The sequence below is a fragment of the Procambarus clarkii genome, chromosome 85 (assembly GCF_040958095.1).
Source record: "Procambarus clarkii isolate CNS0578487 chromosome 85, FALCON_Pclarkii_2.0, whole genome shotgun sequence".
Taxonomy (NCBI): Eukaryota; Metazoa; Arthropoda; class Malacostraca; order Decapoda; family Cambaridae; genus Procambarus; species Procambarus clarkii.
In genome coordinates this window covers 19,677,859-19,696,952 of record NC_091234.1, presented here as the reverse complement: position 1 = coordinate 19,696,952, position 19,094 = coordinate 19,677,859, and the positions used below count along the sequence as shown (strand labels likewise).

At 44.6% G+C, this 19,094-nt stretch overlaps 1 protein-coding gene across 5 annotated transcripts in view; it reads right to left on the bottom strand.

Annotated features, from left to right (window-relative positions):
• Positions 1-19,094, bottom strand: part of LOC123746682 (echinoderm microtubule-associated protein-like 5) — an 88,035-nt gene that overhangs the window by 18,231 nt on the left and 50,710 nt on the right. For 3 of the 5 annotated variants that reach the window (XM_069316765.1, XM_069316766.1, XM_069316769.1), the window contains 12 exons: positions 17,639-17,848; positions 17,364-17,522; positions 15,912-16,041; positions 14,366-14,521; positions 13,544-13,730; positions 10,608-10,807; positions 8,621-8,771; positions 7,117-7,278; positions 6,478-6,726; positions 2,071-2,266; positions 1,065-1,343; positions 419-666 (listed from right to left, as the gene is read on the bottom strand). In XM_069316765.1, coding sequence (XP_069172866.1) covers positions 419-666; positions 1,065-1,343; positions 2,071-2,266; positions 6,478-6,726; positions 7,117-7,278; positions 8,621-8,771; positions 10,608-10,807; positions 13,544-13,730; positions 14,366-14,521; positions 15,912-16,041; positions 17,364-17,522; positions 17,639-17,848 — 2,327 coding nt within the window. The remainder of the gene's footprint in view (positions 1-418; positions 667-1,064; positions 1,344-2,070; positions 2,267-6,477; positions 6,727-7,116; positions 7,279-8,620; positions 8,772-10,607; positions 10,808-13,543; positions 13,731-14,365; positions 14,522-15,911; positions 16,042-17,363; positions 17,523-17,638; positions 17,849-19,094) is intronic. The other 2 variants (XM_069316767.1, XM_069316768.1) reach the window with 2 other exon arrangements.

Here is a 19,094-nt window from a genome sequence, read left to right as displayed (position 1 = left end):
TTTACCATGTCGGCTAAGACGCGTCTGGGATCATCCCGGACGTAGGTTCGAACCCTCATCACGGCTCGGGGAGCCGGTCGGCCGAGCGGACAGCACGCTGGACTTGTGATCCTGTGGTCCTGGGTTCGATCCCAGGCGCCGGTGAGAAACAATGGGCAGAGTTTCTTTCACTCTATGCCCCTGTTACCTAGCAGTAAAATAGGTACCTGGGTGTTAGTCAGCTGTCACGGGCTACTTCCTGGGGGTGGAGGCCTGGTCGAGGACCGTGCCGCGGGGACACTAACGCCCCGAAATCATCTCAAGATAACCTCAAGATAAGGGTCAAATTCACTCAGCAGCTCTAGTACACCTAAATAGTTGCCAGTTTTTTGGCAACGGCCCTTGTGGATTTATGAAAGAGGTTCACTGCTCCACATACCTGACACGGGAATCTGAAGAGCCTGACAAGGCCGTGGTCATCTGCAGCGGTAGCCACTACAGGCAGCTTATGGGCTGGAGCAATGGCATTAATGTCTGTTAGGTCCATGTGTGGTGCCCAGATACCCTCGACGGTGGCGTCCAGTGGGCACGTCATCGGAGAGGCCCAGGCCAATTCAGAGGCGGTGGAATCAGGAATTAACTGACGGGTCCCGTGTGGAGCTTCGTAGTACAGCTGTTCTCCCGCACCTGTGTTTTCCAAATATAAAATTATTTGTTTAAAATTGCACCGACTATTTTCTTGAATCCCTTTATGTCAACTGTTTGAAAGCTGTTCTTTCATACTGATTGGTGAAGATTAAGCCATCCAAGAGGTGGCACGGGCATGAATAGCCCGTAATGTTCTTTCAGCTATCAACATTAATTTATTGCAAGCTCTAACGAAGTTATGCTTGCAGGGGTTGAGCTCTGGCTCTTTGGCCCCGACTCTCAACTGATGTACAGGTTCCCGAGTCTACTGGGCTCTATCATATCTACATGTTTCAGATTTGGCTACTCAGAACAAGGTGTCCATGTAGCACGGGCTATGGTGAGCCCGTAAATGAATATCTACATAATATCTACAGTAAATATAGAGCAAGTCTGACCCGTATTGATCTGGATGAGTCGCGAATCCTTATGCCAGGTGAGATGAGTGACCCAGGAGGAAGCTCCGCGACACAGCCCAACTCTGCGCAGACCTGACCCTTCCTTACTCCCACTCTCCGCGTCAGTCTCCACTACATAAATATCAACGAGGCTCTCGTGTGACCCGACAGCAAGAAAGCGACCGTCAGGAGAGAACTTCAGGTCAGAGATGCCCTCAGATCTATGGTGAACTCCGGCATGTTTCTGCAGGCTAGGATACAGGTACAGCGCAACACTTCCTGTAAGAGAAGTTCAAAATATACAGTGGCCGTATAAGAGAAAGTTTGAAATGTACTACGGAATCCAACTGTGAGCAAAATCCTATGGTGCAATTTGATCTGCATTCACTTGAAAGAAACAAGTGTTTTCTTTTTGTGTCATTTTATATAAAAGATATCTGCTAAGCTAACAATTTGCATAACACCCATGTAGTGATGTACCTATTGTAATTTATCCACCACCTGGCAAGTGGCATAAGAGGAAGATTTATCTCCTGAAACTATTGAATGGATAACATTAGTAAATACCGAGTAATACCACTTAAAGTGAGCACAAGGTGTGTCCACTCACAGGATGAGTGGCGCTGCCCAATACTGTCACTATGGCGGTGTGTCCACTCACAGGATGAGTGGCGCTGCCCAATACTGTCACTATGACGGTGTGTCCACTCACAGGATGAGTGGAGCTGCCCAATACTGTCACTATGGCGGTGTGTCCACTCACAGGATGAGTGGCGCTGCCCAATACTGTCACTATGACGGTGTGTCCACTCACAAGATGAGTGACGCTGCCCAATACTGTCACTATGACGGTGTGTCCACTCACAGGATGAGTGACGCTGCCCAATACTGTCACTATGACGGTGTGTCCACTCACAAGATGAGTGACGCTGCCCAATAAACTCGCCCCTCGGGGCAAAATTAAAAAAATTAAATTTAAGTGAGCAGAGAGCGAAGGAACACTAACCATCCAAGTAGCCAACGGCCAGGAGGTCGGCAGTGGGGTGATAGTGTAGACACCGTGCAGTTTTCCTGAGGGTGACACAGGCCAGAGCCCGGCCCTCCAGGCCCCAGCGTCGGAGGGTGTTGTCGCCGCCTACTGTCACTGCTTCGTTGAGGCGCGGGTGTGTATCCAGACCCCACACTTCACCCTTGCTATGTCCCTGCACAATGTAAGCTTGTATTATTGTTCATGAATGCTATGAGGGTGAATGCTATCACCTTTGCTATGTCCCCTCAATGTAAGCTTGTATTATTGTTCATGAATGCTATGAGGGTGAATGCTATCACCCTTGCTATGTCCCTACACAATGTAAGCTTGTATTATTGTTCATGAATGCTATGAGGGTGAATGCTATCACCCTTGCTCTGTCCCTACACAATGTAAGCTTGTATTATTGTTCATGAATGCTATGAGGGTGAATGCTATCACCCTTGCTATGTCCCCTCACAATGTAAGCTTGTGTTATTGTTCATGAATGCTATGAGGGTGAATGCTATCACCCTTGCTATGTCCCTACACAATGTAAGCTTGTATTATTGTTCATGAATGCTATGAGGGTGAATGCTATCACCCTTGCTATGTCCCTACACAATGTAAGCTTGTATTATTGTTCATGAATGCTATGAGGGTGAATGCTATCACCCTTGCTCTGTCCCTACACAATGTAAGCTTGTATTATTGTTCATGAATGCTATGAGGGTGAATGCTATCACCCTTGCTATGTCCCCTCACAATGTAAGCTTGTGTTATTGTTCATGAATGCTATGAGGGTGAATGCTATCACCCTTGCTATGTCCCTACACAATGTAAGCTTGTATTATTGTTCATGAATGCTATGAGGGTGAATGCTATCACCCTTGCTATGTCCCTACACAATGTAAGCTTGTATTATTGTTTATGAATGCTATGAGGGTGAATGCTATCACCCTTGCTATGTCCCTACACAATGTAAGCTTGTATTATTGTTTATGAATGCTATGAGGGTGAATGCTATCACCCTTGCTATGTCCCTACACAATGTAAGCTTGTATTATTGTTCATGAATGCTATGAGTGTGAATGCTATCACCCTTGCTATGTCCCCTCACAATGTAAGCTTGTATTATTGTTTATGAATGCTATGAGGGTGAATGCTATCACCCTTGCTATGTCCCTGCACAATGTAAGCTTGTATTATTGTTCATGAATGCTATGAGGGTGAATGCTATCACCCTTGCTATGTCCCCTCACAATGTAAGCTTGTGTTATTGTTCATGAATGCTATGAGGGTGAATGCTATCACCCTTGCTATGTCCCTACACAATGTAAGCTTGTATTATTGTTCATGAATGCTATGAGGGTGAATGCTATCACCCTTGCTATGTCCCCTCACAATGTAAGCTTGTATTATTGTTCATGAATGCTATGAGGGTGAATGCTATCACCCTTGCTATGTCCCTTCACAATGTAAGCTTGTATTATTGTTCATGAATGCTATGAGGGTGAATGCTATCACCCTTGCTCTGTCCCTACACAATGTAAGCTTGTATTATTGTTCATGAATGCTATGAGGGTGAATGCTATCACCCTTGCTATGTCCCCTCACAATGTAAGCTTGTGTTATTGTTCATGAATGCTATGAGGGTGAATGCTATCACCCTTGCTATGTCCCTACACAATGTAAGCTTGTATTATTGTTCATGAATGCTATGAGGGTGAATGCTATCACTCTTGCTATGTCCCCTCACATGGGTAAGCTTGTATTATTGTTCATGAATGCTATGAGGGTGAATGCTATCACCCTTGCTATGTCCCCTCACAATGTAAGCTTGTATTATTGTTCATGAATGCTATGAGGGTGAATGCTATCACCCTTGCTATGTCCCCTCACAATGTAAGCTTGTATTATTGTTCATGAATGCTATGAGGGTGAATGCTATCACCCTTGCTATGTCCCCTCACAATGTAAGCTTGTATTATTGTTCATGAATGCTATGAGGGTGAATGCTATCACCCTTGCTATGTCCCCTCACAATGTAAGCTTGTATTATTGTTCATGAATGCTATGAGGGTGAATGCTATCACCCTTGCTATGTCCCTTTACAATGTAAGCTTGTATTATTGTTCATGAATGCTATGAGGGTGAATGCTATCACCCTTGCTATGTCCCTACACAATGTAAGCTTGTATTATTGTTTATGAATGCTATGAGGGTGAATGCTATCACCCTTGCTATGTCCCCTCACATGGGTAAGCTAGTATTATTAGGTCATCTAGTGCTGACAAGCATGCTGCTAAAATTAGTGGAACTAAAGACTAATATAAAATACACTATTAGTACTCCATTCACCTGGGTTCTAGGAGACTCGAACCGCAGACCCCACTCGTGTGAGGACGAAGGTGAATGAAATGTTTGTTTCCACATTAGTGTGGATGACAATTTACACTATTAGTAAATGTTACAGTAAATGAGAGTGAAGACGAGAACAGGAATTGTAGTGCATTTAGCAAACTAATTAAATGAGAGGTTTCTTTAATTTAACATACACGCACTGTTGACCAGACCACACACTAGAAGGTGAAGGGACGACGACGTTTCGGTCCGTCCTGGACCATTCTCAAGTCGATTGTAAGAATGGACCATTCTTAAGACAATCAACTTGAGAATGGTCCAGGACGGACCGAAACGTCGTCGTCCCTTCACATTCTAGTGTGTGGTCTGGTCAACATTCTTCAGCCACGTTATTGTGACTCATCGCCTGCATAAACGCACCGTTTTCCCGATATTCAAGTAATATATAGAAACAAATGAGCAGAGTACTATATAATATAAATTTTTATTTAGGTAAAGGTACATACATTGAGATTTTACAAAGTTTGTTGGCTTTATAGATAGAGCTAGTACATACAATGCCTAAAGCCACTATTACGCAAAGCGTTTCGGGCAGGAAAAAACACTAATGACTAAAGCTTAAAACTAATGGGTAAAAAGAATAAAATGTGTTGAGTACAAATAAAAATAGAGGTAAAAGAGGGGGGAACTGATGAATTATGATGAATTATGTGGGTGATGGACAAGATGGGAGAGTAGTGTATTGTGAAGACTAATAATAAACAGAAGCTCCCTTATGACTAATATCTCCATTAGTCAAACTATTATGTATTAGCGATAAGACCCACCATAAATGTATAATGACTTACTGTAAATATATAGCTCTAGAAATAGAACTTTAACTAGCTGACATGTAACTATACGGTGTGAAGGATAGATGAAATTGTTTATGTAAGATGTCTTTATCAGACCTCATTTAAGATGAGGTTAGACCTTTTGTGCCCTCTGTAATGCTTTTTGTGCTACCGCTCACAGGATGAGTATGGGGTGCACAATAAACTAGCCACCTCCCGGGGGGGGGGGGGGGTAAACAATTAAAATCAATCTACCTGCGAGTCACACATCCAGGGGCTTGTATTCAACAGCCTCGTCAAGAGGTGTAAAGGAGGAAATGTAGATGTTTATCTCTCAGAATGTTTGGTAATATGTTTATTGTGATGTGTGTCTATGTATGTATTAACACGATGTACTGAACGGGGTGAGAATAGCTTGAGCTACCTCATCCCTTTGTGTGTATTTTACCTCAATAAACTTATTTCAATTTCGTCAAGAGGGGGCAAAGAAGCTGATGACTGGGAAAAGTTTGTTATTTAAACTACTCTTCTTCATACTAAAAATATAATCCCTACCATCGCCCTATACACATTTTATCCTAATAGACAACTTTTGCGGAATCTAACACTCCATTAAAATGCGACTTAATAAAAATGAATGCTTTGTAAAAATTTACATTTTCTGTTCAACGAGGTTGATAGGTTAGGCTGTTTGCATGTTTCTGGTTAGGCAAAAGAACTGCATTTTTATCAGTGGAAATTTGGGGGAATATGAGAGAGTGGCAGAACTGGGAAGAAAGAAAACGATGGAAGCAGCCAGGCTGGGCACAGGAGAAAGTATAGCTCCTATTTTGCTATGATTTAATATAATACAAATATTTTGACATAATGGAGATATTAATAGGATATTAAAAGTATCAACACAAGACAGAACACGAAACAATGGGTATAAATTGGATAAGTTTAGATTTAGGAAAGACTTTGGTAAATACTGGTTCGGTAACAGGGTTGTTGATTTGTGGATCCAATTACCACGTAATGTGGTGGAGGTGGGGTCCCTCGATTGTTTCAAGCGCGGGTTGGACATGTATATGAATGGGATTGGGTGGTTATAGATAGGAGCTGCCTCGTATGGGCCAATAGGCCATCTGCAGTTACCTCTGTTCTTATGTTCTTATGCAAAAAGGTCAGTTGCGATAAAAAGAGATGCCAAAAAAAATATTCTAACCTTCACTAGCATAGTGAACTTTCCATTGGCGTCCATAAGTAAGAGTTCAGCATGCTGTGTGGCAACGAGAAGAGGCATCAGTGTGTCCGGGGCCGCGGAGAGACTTCGTAGTCCCGGCTGAGAGGAGCTGAGGCCAACGCAGGCGGCGTCCTCCAGGAAATGGTCTGTGGCCGGCAACACCTTCTCGCACTGCTTCATCTCAGAGTCCCACTTGCATACGTAGCCTCCCTGGCCAGCTGTCCACACGTTCTGGTACATGTAATACCACAACACATTGATGTTAATTATACAAACTAACCACAGACGAGGTTAACCACGAAGTACAAGAGTAGATATTACCAGAGGACTATGTTGACCAGACCATGCGCTAGAAGGTGAAGGGTCGACGACGTTTCTGTCCGTCCTGGACCATTCTCAAGTCGATCGTGAGAATCAACAATCGACTTGAGAATGGTCCAGGACGGACCGAAACATCGTCGTCCCTTCACCTTCTAGTGTGGTCTGGTCAACATACTTCAGCCACGTTATTGTGACTCCTCGTCTGCACAAGAGGACTATATTTAAATATTTATTTTCGATTAAACAAAATATTTAAAGCAAGCAAGTTCAAATACATTATGGACGCCACAGGCATCTTACCTTTTGTGTTACAAGTATGGTGTATATTGGTAATTTGTGGGCTTTAACCGTCCTCTCCACCTTGGCATCTCTCACGACGAGTACAGTGCCTGACGACAGTCCCAGGAGCCACCACTCAGACGCGCCCTCGCCCCCGCCCACAGCACTACACAGAACCGTAGTCTGAAAGTTGCCAGTGAGCAGTAACCATCTTTCTTGGCCAGAGACAAAGAAATATGTCACGTTATAATCGCTGAAAACGAAGAGCCAGAGGCATGTCAAGGTATAGTAGGCTACAGATTGATGATTGATGAAGATTAAGCCACCCAAGAGGTGGCACAGGCATGAATAGCCCGTAAGTGGTGGCGCTTTTGAGCCATTACCAGTATCAAGAGCTGATACTGGAGATCTGTGGAGGTGCGACTGCACCCTGCGTGACGGGAGATCTCCCCCGTGATGTCAAGGTATCGATTGATTGATGAAGATTAAGCCACCCAAGAGGTGGCACGGGCATGAATAGCCCGTAAGTGGTGGCCCTTTCGAGCCATTACCAGTATCAAAAGATGATACTGGAGATCTGTGGAGGCGCAACTGCACCCTGCGTGACGGGAGATGTCTCCCGGACCAAGTGGTGACCAAATGGTCGTCAAGGTATCGTAGACTACAGATTAATGAAGATTAAGCCGCCCAAGAGGTGGCACGGGCATGAATAGCCCGTAATAGGCTACAGAACGTTGCTCTACAACGATTATTAATGTAAAAATACAGGACCGAACTACCAATAATTAAAACTAGCTTATTTATAATATTATATTTACACAATGAACTCCAATAACCATATATTTTGATGTACGTTGAAATGAAAGAAATACTAATTAAACATTTTAATATATCTGCAACACTTAAGATAAGATGGAAAGATTAAGATGATTTCCACAAGCTTGTGAGGCGGAAAGACTTTATCCACATAAGTAAAAAAGGTCACCAAAAAGAGAGAGACGGATATACGAGCACACAAAACTACTATCACACAAACATTCTTATCACTTAGCTAATCTCTGAATGTGTTTACCTAATTTTTTATCAATAATTTGATTTATTCATCACATACTGACATTTCTGAGCCGAATTCTTCGACATGAACCGAGTTCGAAGCTTTTCTCACCTGTCTGAATTTCGTGAACTGAGTTCGAAGCTTTCCTCACCTGTCTGAATTTCGTGAACTGAGTTCGAAGCTTTCCTCACCTGTCTGAATTTCGTGAACTGAGTTCGAAGCTTTCCTCACCTGTCTGAATTTCGTGAACTGAGTTCGAAGCTTTCCTCACCTGTCTGAATTTCGTGAACTGAGTTCGAAGCTTTCCTCACCTGTCTGAATTTCGTGAACTGAGTTCGAAGCTTTCCTTACCTGTCTAAATTTCGTGAACCGAGTTCGAAGCTTTTCTCACCTGTCTGAATTTCGTGAACCGAGTTCGAAGCTTTTCTCACCTGTCTGAATATCGTGAACTGAGTTCGAAGCTTTTCTCACCTGTCTGAATTTCTGGCCGAGCACGACTTGGCGGTAAGTGAGGCCTCCTCCAGCTTGCGACCAGAACTTTATGTGCTTGACGCCATGGGTCACTAGATGATTGTTGTTACTTGGACTAAACTTCACCCCAAACACCTTGTCACTGTGGCCCCTGTGTCATCAACCAGTGTAACGCGTCACAAACATGTAACACCAGCAATACACCACATGTTATATACTCCATATGCAGACGAGGAGTCACAATAACGTGGCTAAAGTGTGTTGACCAGACCACACACTAGAAGGTGAAGGGACGACGACGTTTCGGTCCGTCCTGGACCATTCTCAAGTCGATTGTCGACTTGACAATCGACTTCAGAATGGTCCAGGACGGACCGAAACGTCGTCGTCCCTTCACCTTCTAGTGTGTGGTCTGGTCAACTTATATACTCCATGCTATCATTTTGCAAACCTCATTTATCATGGAAAAATATCAGTTGTAACGTTAATAATATGCACATTACACAAATTATTGCCAGCTTAAAGGTAACTACGGAATAAGTTTACATTCAGGAAAGACCCGGGGTAAATACTGGTTTCGAAATGGGGTTGATTTATAGATCAAATTATCGGGTAATATAATAAACTTGTGAAGAGAGTTATCAGGGAAAGGCGCCAAGCCTTTACGCCTATATAGCACTTGGAAGGGGTCAGGATAGGACTTGGGATGGGACGGGGAGAAAGAAATGGTGCCCAACCACTTGTGGACGGTCGGGGATTGAACGCCGACCTGCATGAAGCGAGACCGTCGCTCTACCGTCCAGCCCAAGTGGTTGGGCATAATAAGACTCTGGATCACTATTGTTTCAACTGTAGGTTAGACATACACGTGAAAACATCAGGAGGGCTATGAAAGAGCTGCCTCGTGTGGGAAATAGGCCTTCTTTAGTTGACATTAATCTTATGTTCCTATAAGACCCACCTGGCTGCAGCCAGCTTCAGCCAGGTGGGCAGCCAGCTTCAGCCACAATAACGGTACAGCCAGCCTGTACCCCCCTGACCCGGCTGAAGCCAGCCTGTACCCCCCCCCCTGACCCGGCTGAAGCCAGCCTGTACCCCCCTGAAGCCAGCCTGTACCCCCCCCTGACCCGGCTGAAGCCAGCCTGTACCCCCCCCTGACCCGGCTGAAGCCAGCCTGTACCCCCCCTGACCCGGCTGAAGCCAGCCTGTACCCCCCCTGACCCGGCTGAAGCCAGCCTGTACCCCCCCCCCTGACCCGGCTGAAGCCAGCCTGTACCCCCCCCCTGACCCGGCTGAAGCCAGCCTGTAACCCCCCCTGACCCGGCTGAAGCCAGCCTGTACCCCCCCCTGACCCGGCTGAAGCCAGCCTGTACCCCCCCCTGACCCGGCTGAAGCCAGCCTGTACCCCCCCTGACCCGGCTGAAGCCAGCCTGTACCCCCCCCTGACCCGGCTGAAGCCAGCCTGTACCCCCCCCTGACCCGGCTGAAGCCAGCCTGTACCCCCCCCTGACCCGGCTGAAGCCAGCCTGTACCCCCCCCTGACCCGGCTGAAGCCAGCCTGTACCCCCCCCTGACCCGGCTGAAGCCAGCCTGTACCCCCCTGACCCGGCTGAAGCCAGCCTCTACCCCCCTGACCCGGCTGAAGCCAGCCTCTACCCCCCTGACCCGGCTGAAGCCAGCCTCTACCCCCCTGACCCGGCTGAAGCCAGCCTCTACCCCCCTGACCCGGCTGAAGCCAGCCTCTACCCCCCTGACCCGGCTGAAGCCAGCCTCTACCCCCCTGACCCGGCTGAAGCCAGCCTCTACCCCCCTGACCCGGCTGAAGCCAGCCTGTACCCCCCTGACCCGGCTGAAGCCAGCCTGTACCCCCCTGACCCGGCTGAAGCCAGCCTGTACCCCTCACCTGGCTGAAGCCAGCCTGTACCCCTCACCTGGCTGAAGCCAGCCTGTACCCCTCACCAGGCTGAAGCCAGCCTGTACCCCTCACCTGGCTGAAGCCAGCTTGTACCCCTTACGCCAGTTCCAGACGACGACGGTGTGGTAGTCGTCGAGGCCCACGGAAGCGACCCGCTCACCGTCCTGGCTGAAGTTAACATTCACCACGCCCCTCGTGTGACCACTTTGCAACAGCGATACAACACCCATGTCCTCTGTGTCCCACACGTGCACAGTGGTCTCCCGTCCTATCTTGTAGCGGGGAAAACATAACTTGTTAGTTAAGTTGTGGGGGAAACAGGTAACTTTTTAGTTAAGTTGTGGGGGAAACAGGTAACTTGTTAGTTAAGTTGTGGGGGAAACAGGTAACTTGTTAAGTTGTGGGGGGAAACAGGTAACTTTTTAGTTAAGTTGTGGGGGGAAACAGGTAACTTGTTAGTTAAGTTGTGGGGGAAACAGGTAACTTGTTAGTTAAGTTGTGGGGGGAAACAGGTAACTTGTTAGTTAAGTTGTGGGGGGAAACAGGTAACTTTTAAGTTAAGTTGTGGGGGAAACAGGTAACTTGTTAAGTTGTGGGGGGAAACAGGTAACTTTTAAGTTAAGTTGTGGGGGAAACAGGTAACTTGTTAGTTAAGTTGTGGGGGGAAACAGGTAACTTTTAAGTTAAGTTGTGGGGGAAACAGGTAACTTGTTAGTTAAGTTGTGGGGGGAAACAGGTAACTTTTAAGTTAAGTTGTGGGGGAAACAGGTAACTTGTTAGTTAAGTTGTGGGGGAAACAGGTAACTTTTTAGTTAAGTTGTGGGGGAAACAGGTAACTTTTTAGTTAAGTTGTGGGGAAAACAGGTAACTTTTTAGTTAAGTTGTGGGGGAAACGGGTAACTTTTTAGTTAAGTTGTGGGGGGAAACAGGTAACTTTTTAGTTAAGTTGTGGGGGAAACAGGTAACTTTTTAGTTAAGTTGTGGGGGAAACAGGTAACTTTTTAGTTAAGTTGTGGGGGAAACAGGTAACTTTTTAGTTAAGTTGTGGGGGGAAACAGGTAACTTTTTAGTTAAGTTGTGGGGGAAACAGGTAACTTTTAAGTTAAGTTGTGGGGGAAACAGGTAACTTGTTAGTTAAGTTGTGGGGGAAACAGGTAACTTTTTAGTTAAGTTGTGGGGGAAACAGGTAACTTTTTAGTTAAGTTGTGGGGAAAACAGGTAACTTTTTAGTTAAGTTGTGGGGGAAACGGGTAACTTTTTAGTTAAGTTGTGGGGGGAAACAGGTAACTTTTTAGTTAAGTTGTGGGGGAAACAGGTAACTTTTTAGTTAAGTTGTGGGGGAAACAGGTAACTTTTTAGTTAAGTTGTGGGGGAAACAGGTAACTTTTTAGTTAAGTTGTGGGGGAAACAGACTACTAAAAGTGTTTTATTAATCTGTTATCGACTACTAACAGACTAATCGTCGATATTCATTAATATTGTGAATTTTGATCTAATACTGTTGTTACGACCCTGGGTTCCTCAGTGGAAACCAGAGGTCAAAATTGAGCTAAATAAACTGCCTTATAGTAGGGAAACGCATCACGAGGTGCATTTGTTTGTATCTTCCCTGCCAGACGTAAGACTATTCTTGTTTCTCAAAGAGCAATTAAAGACTGAGCTTGGGGTTGATTATTAAATAATAAAATAGGCACCAACTATGTTTACTAATACTTTCTAATCATTTGTAAAGTAAACCTGAGTAAACTTGGGATAGGAATGATGTACGATTAGTTGAGTAGTCTGCTGGCAGCGAGTGAACGGAGGGAAAATGAGTGGAGATGCTCGCGCTCTCTCTCTCTGGCTGGCGTTCGTGGTGTCGAGATCTACTCTGTGGCTGCACCTCTCCTCTTCTACCTTTCCTCTTACTTATTTCCCTTAAGTATATCCTGTGTTGTAAGTGTGCCTACTCTGGTAGTAAGATTAAGTGTTGTGTTGTATTAGGGTACCACGTGGTCTCACTACCCTAAGTTTTTTTTTTTTTTTTTTTTTTTTTTTTTTTTGAGATATATACAAGAGTTGTTACATTCTTGTAGAGCCACTAGTACGCGTAGCGTTTCGGGCAAGTCCTTAATCCTATGGTCCCTGGAATACGATCCCCTGCCGCGAAGAATCGTTTTTTCATCCAAGTACACATTTTACTGTTGCGTTAAACAGAGGCTACAGTTAAGGAATTGCGCCCAGTAAATCCTCCCCGGCCAGGATACGAACCCATGACATAGCGCTCGCGGAAAGCCAGGCGAGTGTCTTACCGCTACACCACGGAGACTGCATCAAGCTTCAGTTCTTAACCAGTAGTACTTTACCCTAGCTTGTTCTCAGTGTAAACCTTGTAGCCTGCCTATGTGGACCAAGGCTTTTTAACGTAAGATAGTGTGGTAAAGTAATTATTATTGTTATTGGTGTGAATGTATATGGGGGGTTGTTAAGGGGTTAATAAATAAGTAAGTTAGTTAAAGGAGTATCCATTTTTCCTGTGTGGGAGATCTATGATCAACCTCTAGGCTGACTATTGCTGTAATAAGCCACTACAAGCTATTTATCTATATTTAGTGGGGGCCGGGCCTTTGAGATCTCCCATATTTGATAACTCTTAATGCTAACTACTGCCCCTACACCCAGGTTATACTACTCCCCCCATAGAACACACATATGTAACAACTGTCAATTAGTAACAAGAGGTAAAATACAAGATTAAATTCTGCACTTCAAGAACTAAACTCACTCTTCACATGAAGAAATGAGTTTTAAGGGGAAGCTCGCGGAATTAAGGTACCTTACCTTGAGGTGCTTCCGGAGCTTAGCGTCCCCGCGGCCCGGTCGTCGACCAGGCCTCCTGGTTGCTGGACTAATCAACCAGGCTGTTGGACGCGGCTGCTCGCAACCTGACGTATGAGTCAACCTGGTTGATCAGGTAACTGAAGAACTCTCCACCCCCCACCTCCCAACACAACAAACTCGAGTCTTACCTGACCTGAAGCGACCAGGGTGCCTTCAGGGTGAACAGCGAGACAGAGAATGTCATCAGTGTGGTGGAGGTAGTGGCGCTGGGCCCCGGTGGTCGGTTCGCACACCACACCTATGGCAGCAACGTGGTACACAACCTGCCTCGTCTTGAGCCAGTGGGCATTGTTTCGACATTCGTGGGCATGGATTCTGGAACAAGGAAATACTGTGCAGGTATATGACTGGAGCTTCTGGGGTGATTGGGGTTATTAATATAGGCTAAATAAAGGCAGGTTTTCAGCGTCAACAACTCCACCATGACATTAAAATGACAGTTACAGCCCCGCTCCTGTGCCAGGTAAGTCCACTACGGGCTCACCATAGCCCGTGCTACTTGCCCCGCTCCTGTGCCAGGTAAGTCCACTACGGGCTCACCATAGCCCGTGCTACTGGCCCCGCTCCTGTGCCAGGTAAGTCCACTACGGGCTCACCATAGCCCGTGCTACTGGCCCCGCTCCTGTGCCAGGTAAGTCCACTACGGGCTCACCATAGCCCGTGCTACTGGCCCCGCTCCTGTGCCAGGTAAGCCCACTACGGGCTCACCATAGCCCGTGCTACTTGCCCCGCTCCTGTGCCAGGCAAGTCCACTACGGGCTCACCATAGCCCGTGCTACTTGCCCCGCTCCTGTGCCAGGCAAGTCCACTACGGGCTCACCATAGCCCGTGCTACTTGAAACTTTTTGTTTGCAGTAGCTGCATAATAAACGATAAATTAATAAATTGAGAGAACTGTTTATAAATTCAACAAACTTTATAGCTAAACATATTAATGGAGTTAAACATACCCAAATACGTGTTGCAAACGAAGACTCTCATTGGGCTGAATATTTTCTTGAGATTTTCTACTTGTAGCATTACGACGTTTGGCGAAGGTGGAGTCTTCAGCTATCTCAACACCTGGCATGTAACTGTCTCGGCTTTTCTTCTTTTTCCGTCGCTGTCTACAAGTGGAAATTAGTTCTTATTAATATTTCCAAGTTCTAATTTTATCTTAAAATTAAATATCTGCCCGAAACGCTTTGCGTAATAGTGGCTTTAGGCATTGTATGTACTAGCTCTATCTATAAAGCCAACAAACTTTGTAAAATCTCTATGTATGTACCTTTACCTAAATAAAAATTATTATTATTATTATTATTAACATTTTGTAACTATAGTTAATTATCAGGGAGCCGGTCGGCCGAGCGGACAGCACGCTGGACTAGTGATCCTGGGTTCGATCCCAGGCGCCGGCGAGTAACAGTTACTTTCAGAGTTTCTGGGCAGTTACTGGGCAGAGTTTCTTTCACCCTATGCCCCTGTTACTTAGCAGTAAAATAGGTACTTGGGTGTTAGTCAGCTGTCACGGGCTGCTTCCTGGGGGTGGAGGCCTGGTCGAGGACCGGGCCGCGGGGACACTAAATACCCGAAATTATCTCAAGATAACAGAAAACATCGTCTAGCAAGCACGCCTGGAAGCCTATTAGTTTAGTTTAGATTTAGGAAAGACTTGGGTAAATACCGGTTCGATAACAGGGTTGTTGATTTGTGGAACCAATTGCCACGTAACGTGGTGGAGGTGGGGTCGCTCGATTGTTTCAAGCGCGGGTTGGACATGTATATGAGTGGGATTGGGTGGTTATAGATAGGAGCTGCCTCGTATGGGCCAATAGGCCTTCTGCAGTTACCTTTGTTATGTTATGTTCTATGGTGGAAGGATGTTGATCTGTGTCAGTCCAGCGCCCAACTGTTAAGTTCTTCGGTACTTGTCTTTAGTAAGTCTTACATCATCTTGTACTAATTTGGTGGCTCTAGGCCATTCTCAATACATATTTTCTTTAAATGTTTACAAATATATCTGGCTATTGACATCGTAACCATCGCATGAAGCCTAGCTTGCAAGGAACAGGGAACTGATATTAATACTAGTATGAGAGATGGTGAGATTTCATATAAACTAGTATAAGACATAGTCAGAAGTCAAACTAGTATAAGAAATAGTCAGAAGTCATAAAAACTAGTATACGAGATAGTCAGAAGTCATATATGCTAGTTCGAAAGTGAGACTTTGATGTAAATTTGTATGCTATGCAGAGATACAGAGTGAATTGAAATTTGACCATATAGATAAGCAGTTACAAGGTATGTTGACCAGACCACACACTAGAAGGTGAAGCGACGATGACGTTTCGGTCCGTCCTGGACCATTCCCAATCTACTTGAGAATGGTCCAGGACGGACCGAAACGTCGTCGTCCATTCACCTTTTAGTGTGTGGTCTGGTCAACATACTTCAGCCACGTTATTGTGACTCCTCGCCTGCAGTTACAAGGTAAGAACATGTATAGTTGACCTGGCGCTGGCTGTGTTCACGGCCAGGTCCTCCTCCAGTTCCTGGGTCAGTTCCGGGATGCCCTCCAACTCGTCTTCAGTGTCCAGGGTGTCCTCGTCTGACTGCTTTTCCACGGCAGATGGCAGCCTAACTGTGAGGAGTGTGTGGGGGGCGGAAAGCAAAACTCGTTAGCTTAGCATTTTAAACCTTAGACCTTCCAAACCATGTTAAAGATTGTACCTCTCTCAACCAGTTTAAGATAAAAACGAAGCTCTACCTAATAAATTCCCTGTAACCTACCTTACCCTTCTATTGTCAACCCATGTCCTTTTTTTTTTTTTTAAACGACGCTGTTTGTCGACCTAATTGTATTTGTGCTGCTTTTTCAGCCATGTTCCCCCCTTTTTATCTATTTTTATTTGTTCTCAACACATTTTATTCTTTATGCTCAATTAGTATTAAGCTTTAGTCAATTAAGTTGTTCATGGCCGAAACGCTTTGCGTAATAGTGGCTTTAGGCATTGTATGTACTAGCCCTATCTATAAATCCATCATTCTTTGTAAAATCTCTTGTATGTATGCACCTTACCTAAATAAACATTTTTTTATTTATTTAAAAAGTACCGAATCACCTTCTGTTGTTTGTTCAATAAATCCCTGAACTATATGTTTAACACATCTCTAACCCTGTCCATGGAGGACAGAAGAAAATGTATATATGCTGGTTAGCATTGTAAATGTGTGGCCACGTCTGTGGTAGAAAAAAAAGAGTCACTATGTACTGCACAGTATCTTAGTTACTGGTGAAAAAGTTAATTTACTTTATATTACAATACATAGATATGTGTAAATCACGAAAATTAACCCGTGATGAAAAATGTGACAGTGTCAGACCACGAAGGAAGAATTCAAACAAGAATTTCCTTAAGTACTTTCGTATTTAATAAATACGAATGACCCTTCTGATGATGTATTATTAAATACGAAAGTACTTAAGGAAATTCGTTTCAATTCTTCCTTCGTGGTCTGACACTGTCACAATACATTGATATTTAGCTAAAACCTGCCAAACACACACCGAAACTACGACGTTGCTGCAACGTTCGAACAAGTTTTAACACCTCCTAACCAGTTATAACAACCAATATAGCAAGTTGTAACAACGTTCTAATACGTCATAAACACGTTAAGCCAAGATGTAACAACTTTATTACAAGTTGTAACAAGCGGAAAATAAGAGACAGTTACGGCTTGTGTTTCCAGGGTTAAGTTTGTATGTATTATATAAGGCGGCAATTTGCAAGGCTCGATTCTGACTTCATTGTTGCATCTAGTTTTGTCATTATTTTATCTGTTACTTTAGAAGTGAATACTCAATTTGCAAGGCTCGATTCTGACTTCATTGTTGCGTCTAGTTTTGTCATTATTTTATCTGTTACTTTAGAAGTGAATACTTGGTTTAGGCTGAGTAACCTGTTTGTTCAGGCGCCGAGGTCTGGCGCGAGGGCCCCAGCCTCCAGAGGAAGACAGCGTGGTCGGCGCCGCCCACAGACACAACATGTTCAGCGTCGCAGGTCCACCGGACGTTGGTCACGTGTTCGCTGTGACCCACGGCGATACGACTCTTCGATCCTACACTCAACCAGATTAAACGGAAAGTTAGCATCATATTTACATTTCCTATTCGTACAATGTATTCACACAACTGCTGAATTTTATCATTGAAAAGCTGGATGAACCTGACTTACCTCGCTTCGTGCAGGGGAACCGGAACAGTTTGACAAAGCCATGGTCGTCTCCAGTCACCATAATGGCACGACGGAAGTTGGCGTCACAGGTGTTAACATCAGAGGTGTCGGCGTACTTGTGCCAGATGCCAGCCACCTGCGTCCCCAGCACACCTGTCCACGACCACCACTCCACCCCTGGCAGGCTGCTCTCGTCAACCACACACTCCTCTGACACACGCAAGATAATATACCTCAATATTGAATAAATCCACAAGGGTTGTGACGAGGATTCGACACTGCCTTAATCGACTGAGCTACGATTCTACTGAACTTACTGGATCCCGTAGCCACTCCGAGGCACAAACCAGGATTTTACACAACTCCCCCCTGCAGTAAATAAAGACAGTATTGAATGGAATCTTGAGTTATCAAATAGGTCCCTTAAAAGTGTCATTAGACGAGAATTCCTAGATGGATTTGAAGAAAGTAGAACAGTGCAAACTGGAACTAGTAGGTCCATTGTTCATCACAATGAAATGTGTGAAGTAAAACATGTGTATGGGGCAAGTAACAAAGTCAGTAGACTAACAGATGTTGTCACAGCTCGTATAAGACTTGGCTACAAGTATCTCTGGCAGTTCGGCTTGTATAGGGATCTAGATGAAGTAAAGTGTAAAGTGTGTGGACATAAGCAGGGACACACACTCGAACACTATATCATGGATTGTTGTAAAATTGAGCCTTTTAGAGATAAATCTAAGCTCACTCTGTATGATATGGCAACCTATCTTATTACCATGGATAAATTACCTGAAATCCTTGCACTGTACCCACATTTTGCTTCTAGTAGATGAACGACATATGAGATTCAGAAACAAGTAGTGTATTGTGAGGACTAATAATAAACAGAAGCTCCCCTATGACTCTGTAATATCCCCATTGGCCAAACTATTATGTATTAACGACAAGACCTACCATTAATGTATGATGACTTACTGTAAATATGTAGCTCTTGTAATAGCACTTTCTCTGTAACTAGCTGACATTGTATCTATAAGGTGTGAAGGATTGAAGAAATTGTTTATGTAATAATCTAAGATGAGGTCTGATAAAGACCTTTTGTGCCCTCTGTAATGCTTTTGCGCTACCGCTCACAGGATGAGTATGGGGTGCACAATAAACTAGCCGCCTTCGGCGGCAACAATCAATCAATCCCCCCTGCACCCGAGTTATGTCAATAGGCCAGATGCTCCTGGATGCAGGTTCGAATCCTCGTCACGGCCCTTGTGGATTTGTTCATTTGATGCATCACGTTAGTGTGATCTCTGTGTGTGATGAAGCTCCCTGGAAACACAAACCGAAACTGTCTATTTTCCGCTTGTTACAACTTGTAATAAAGTTGTTACATTTTGGCTTAACATGTTTATGACGTATTAGAACGTTGTTACAACTTGCTATATTGGTTGTTATAACT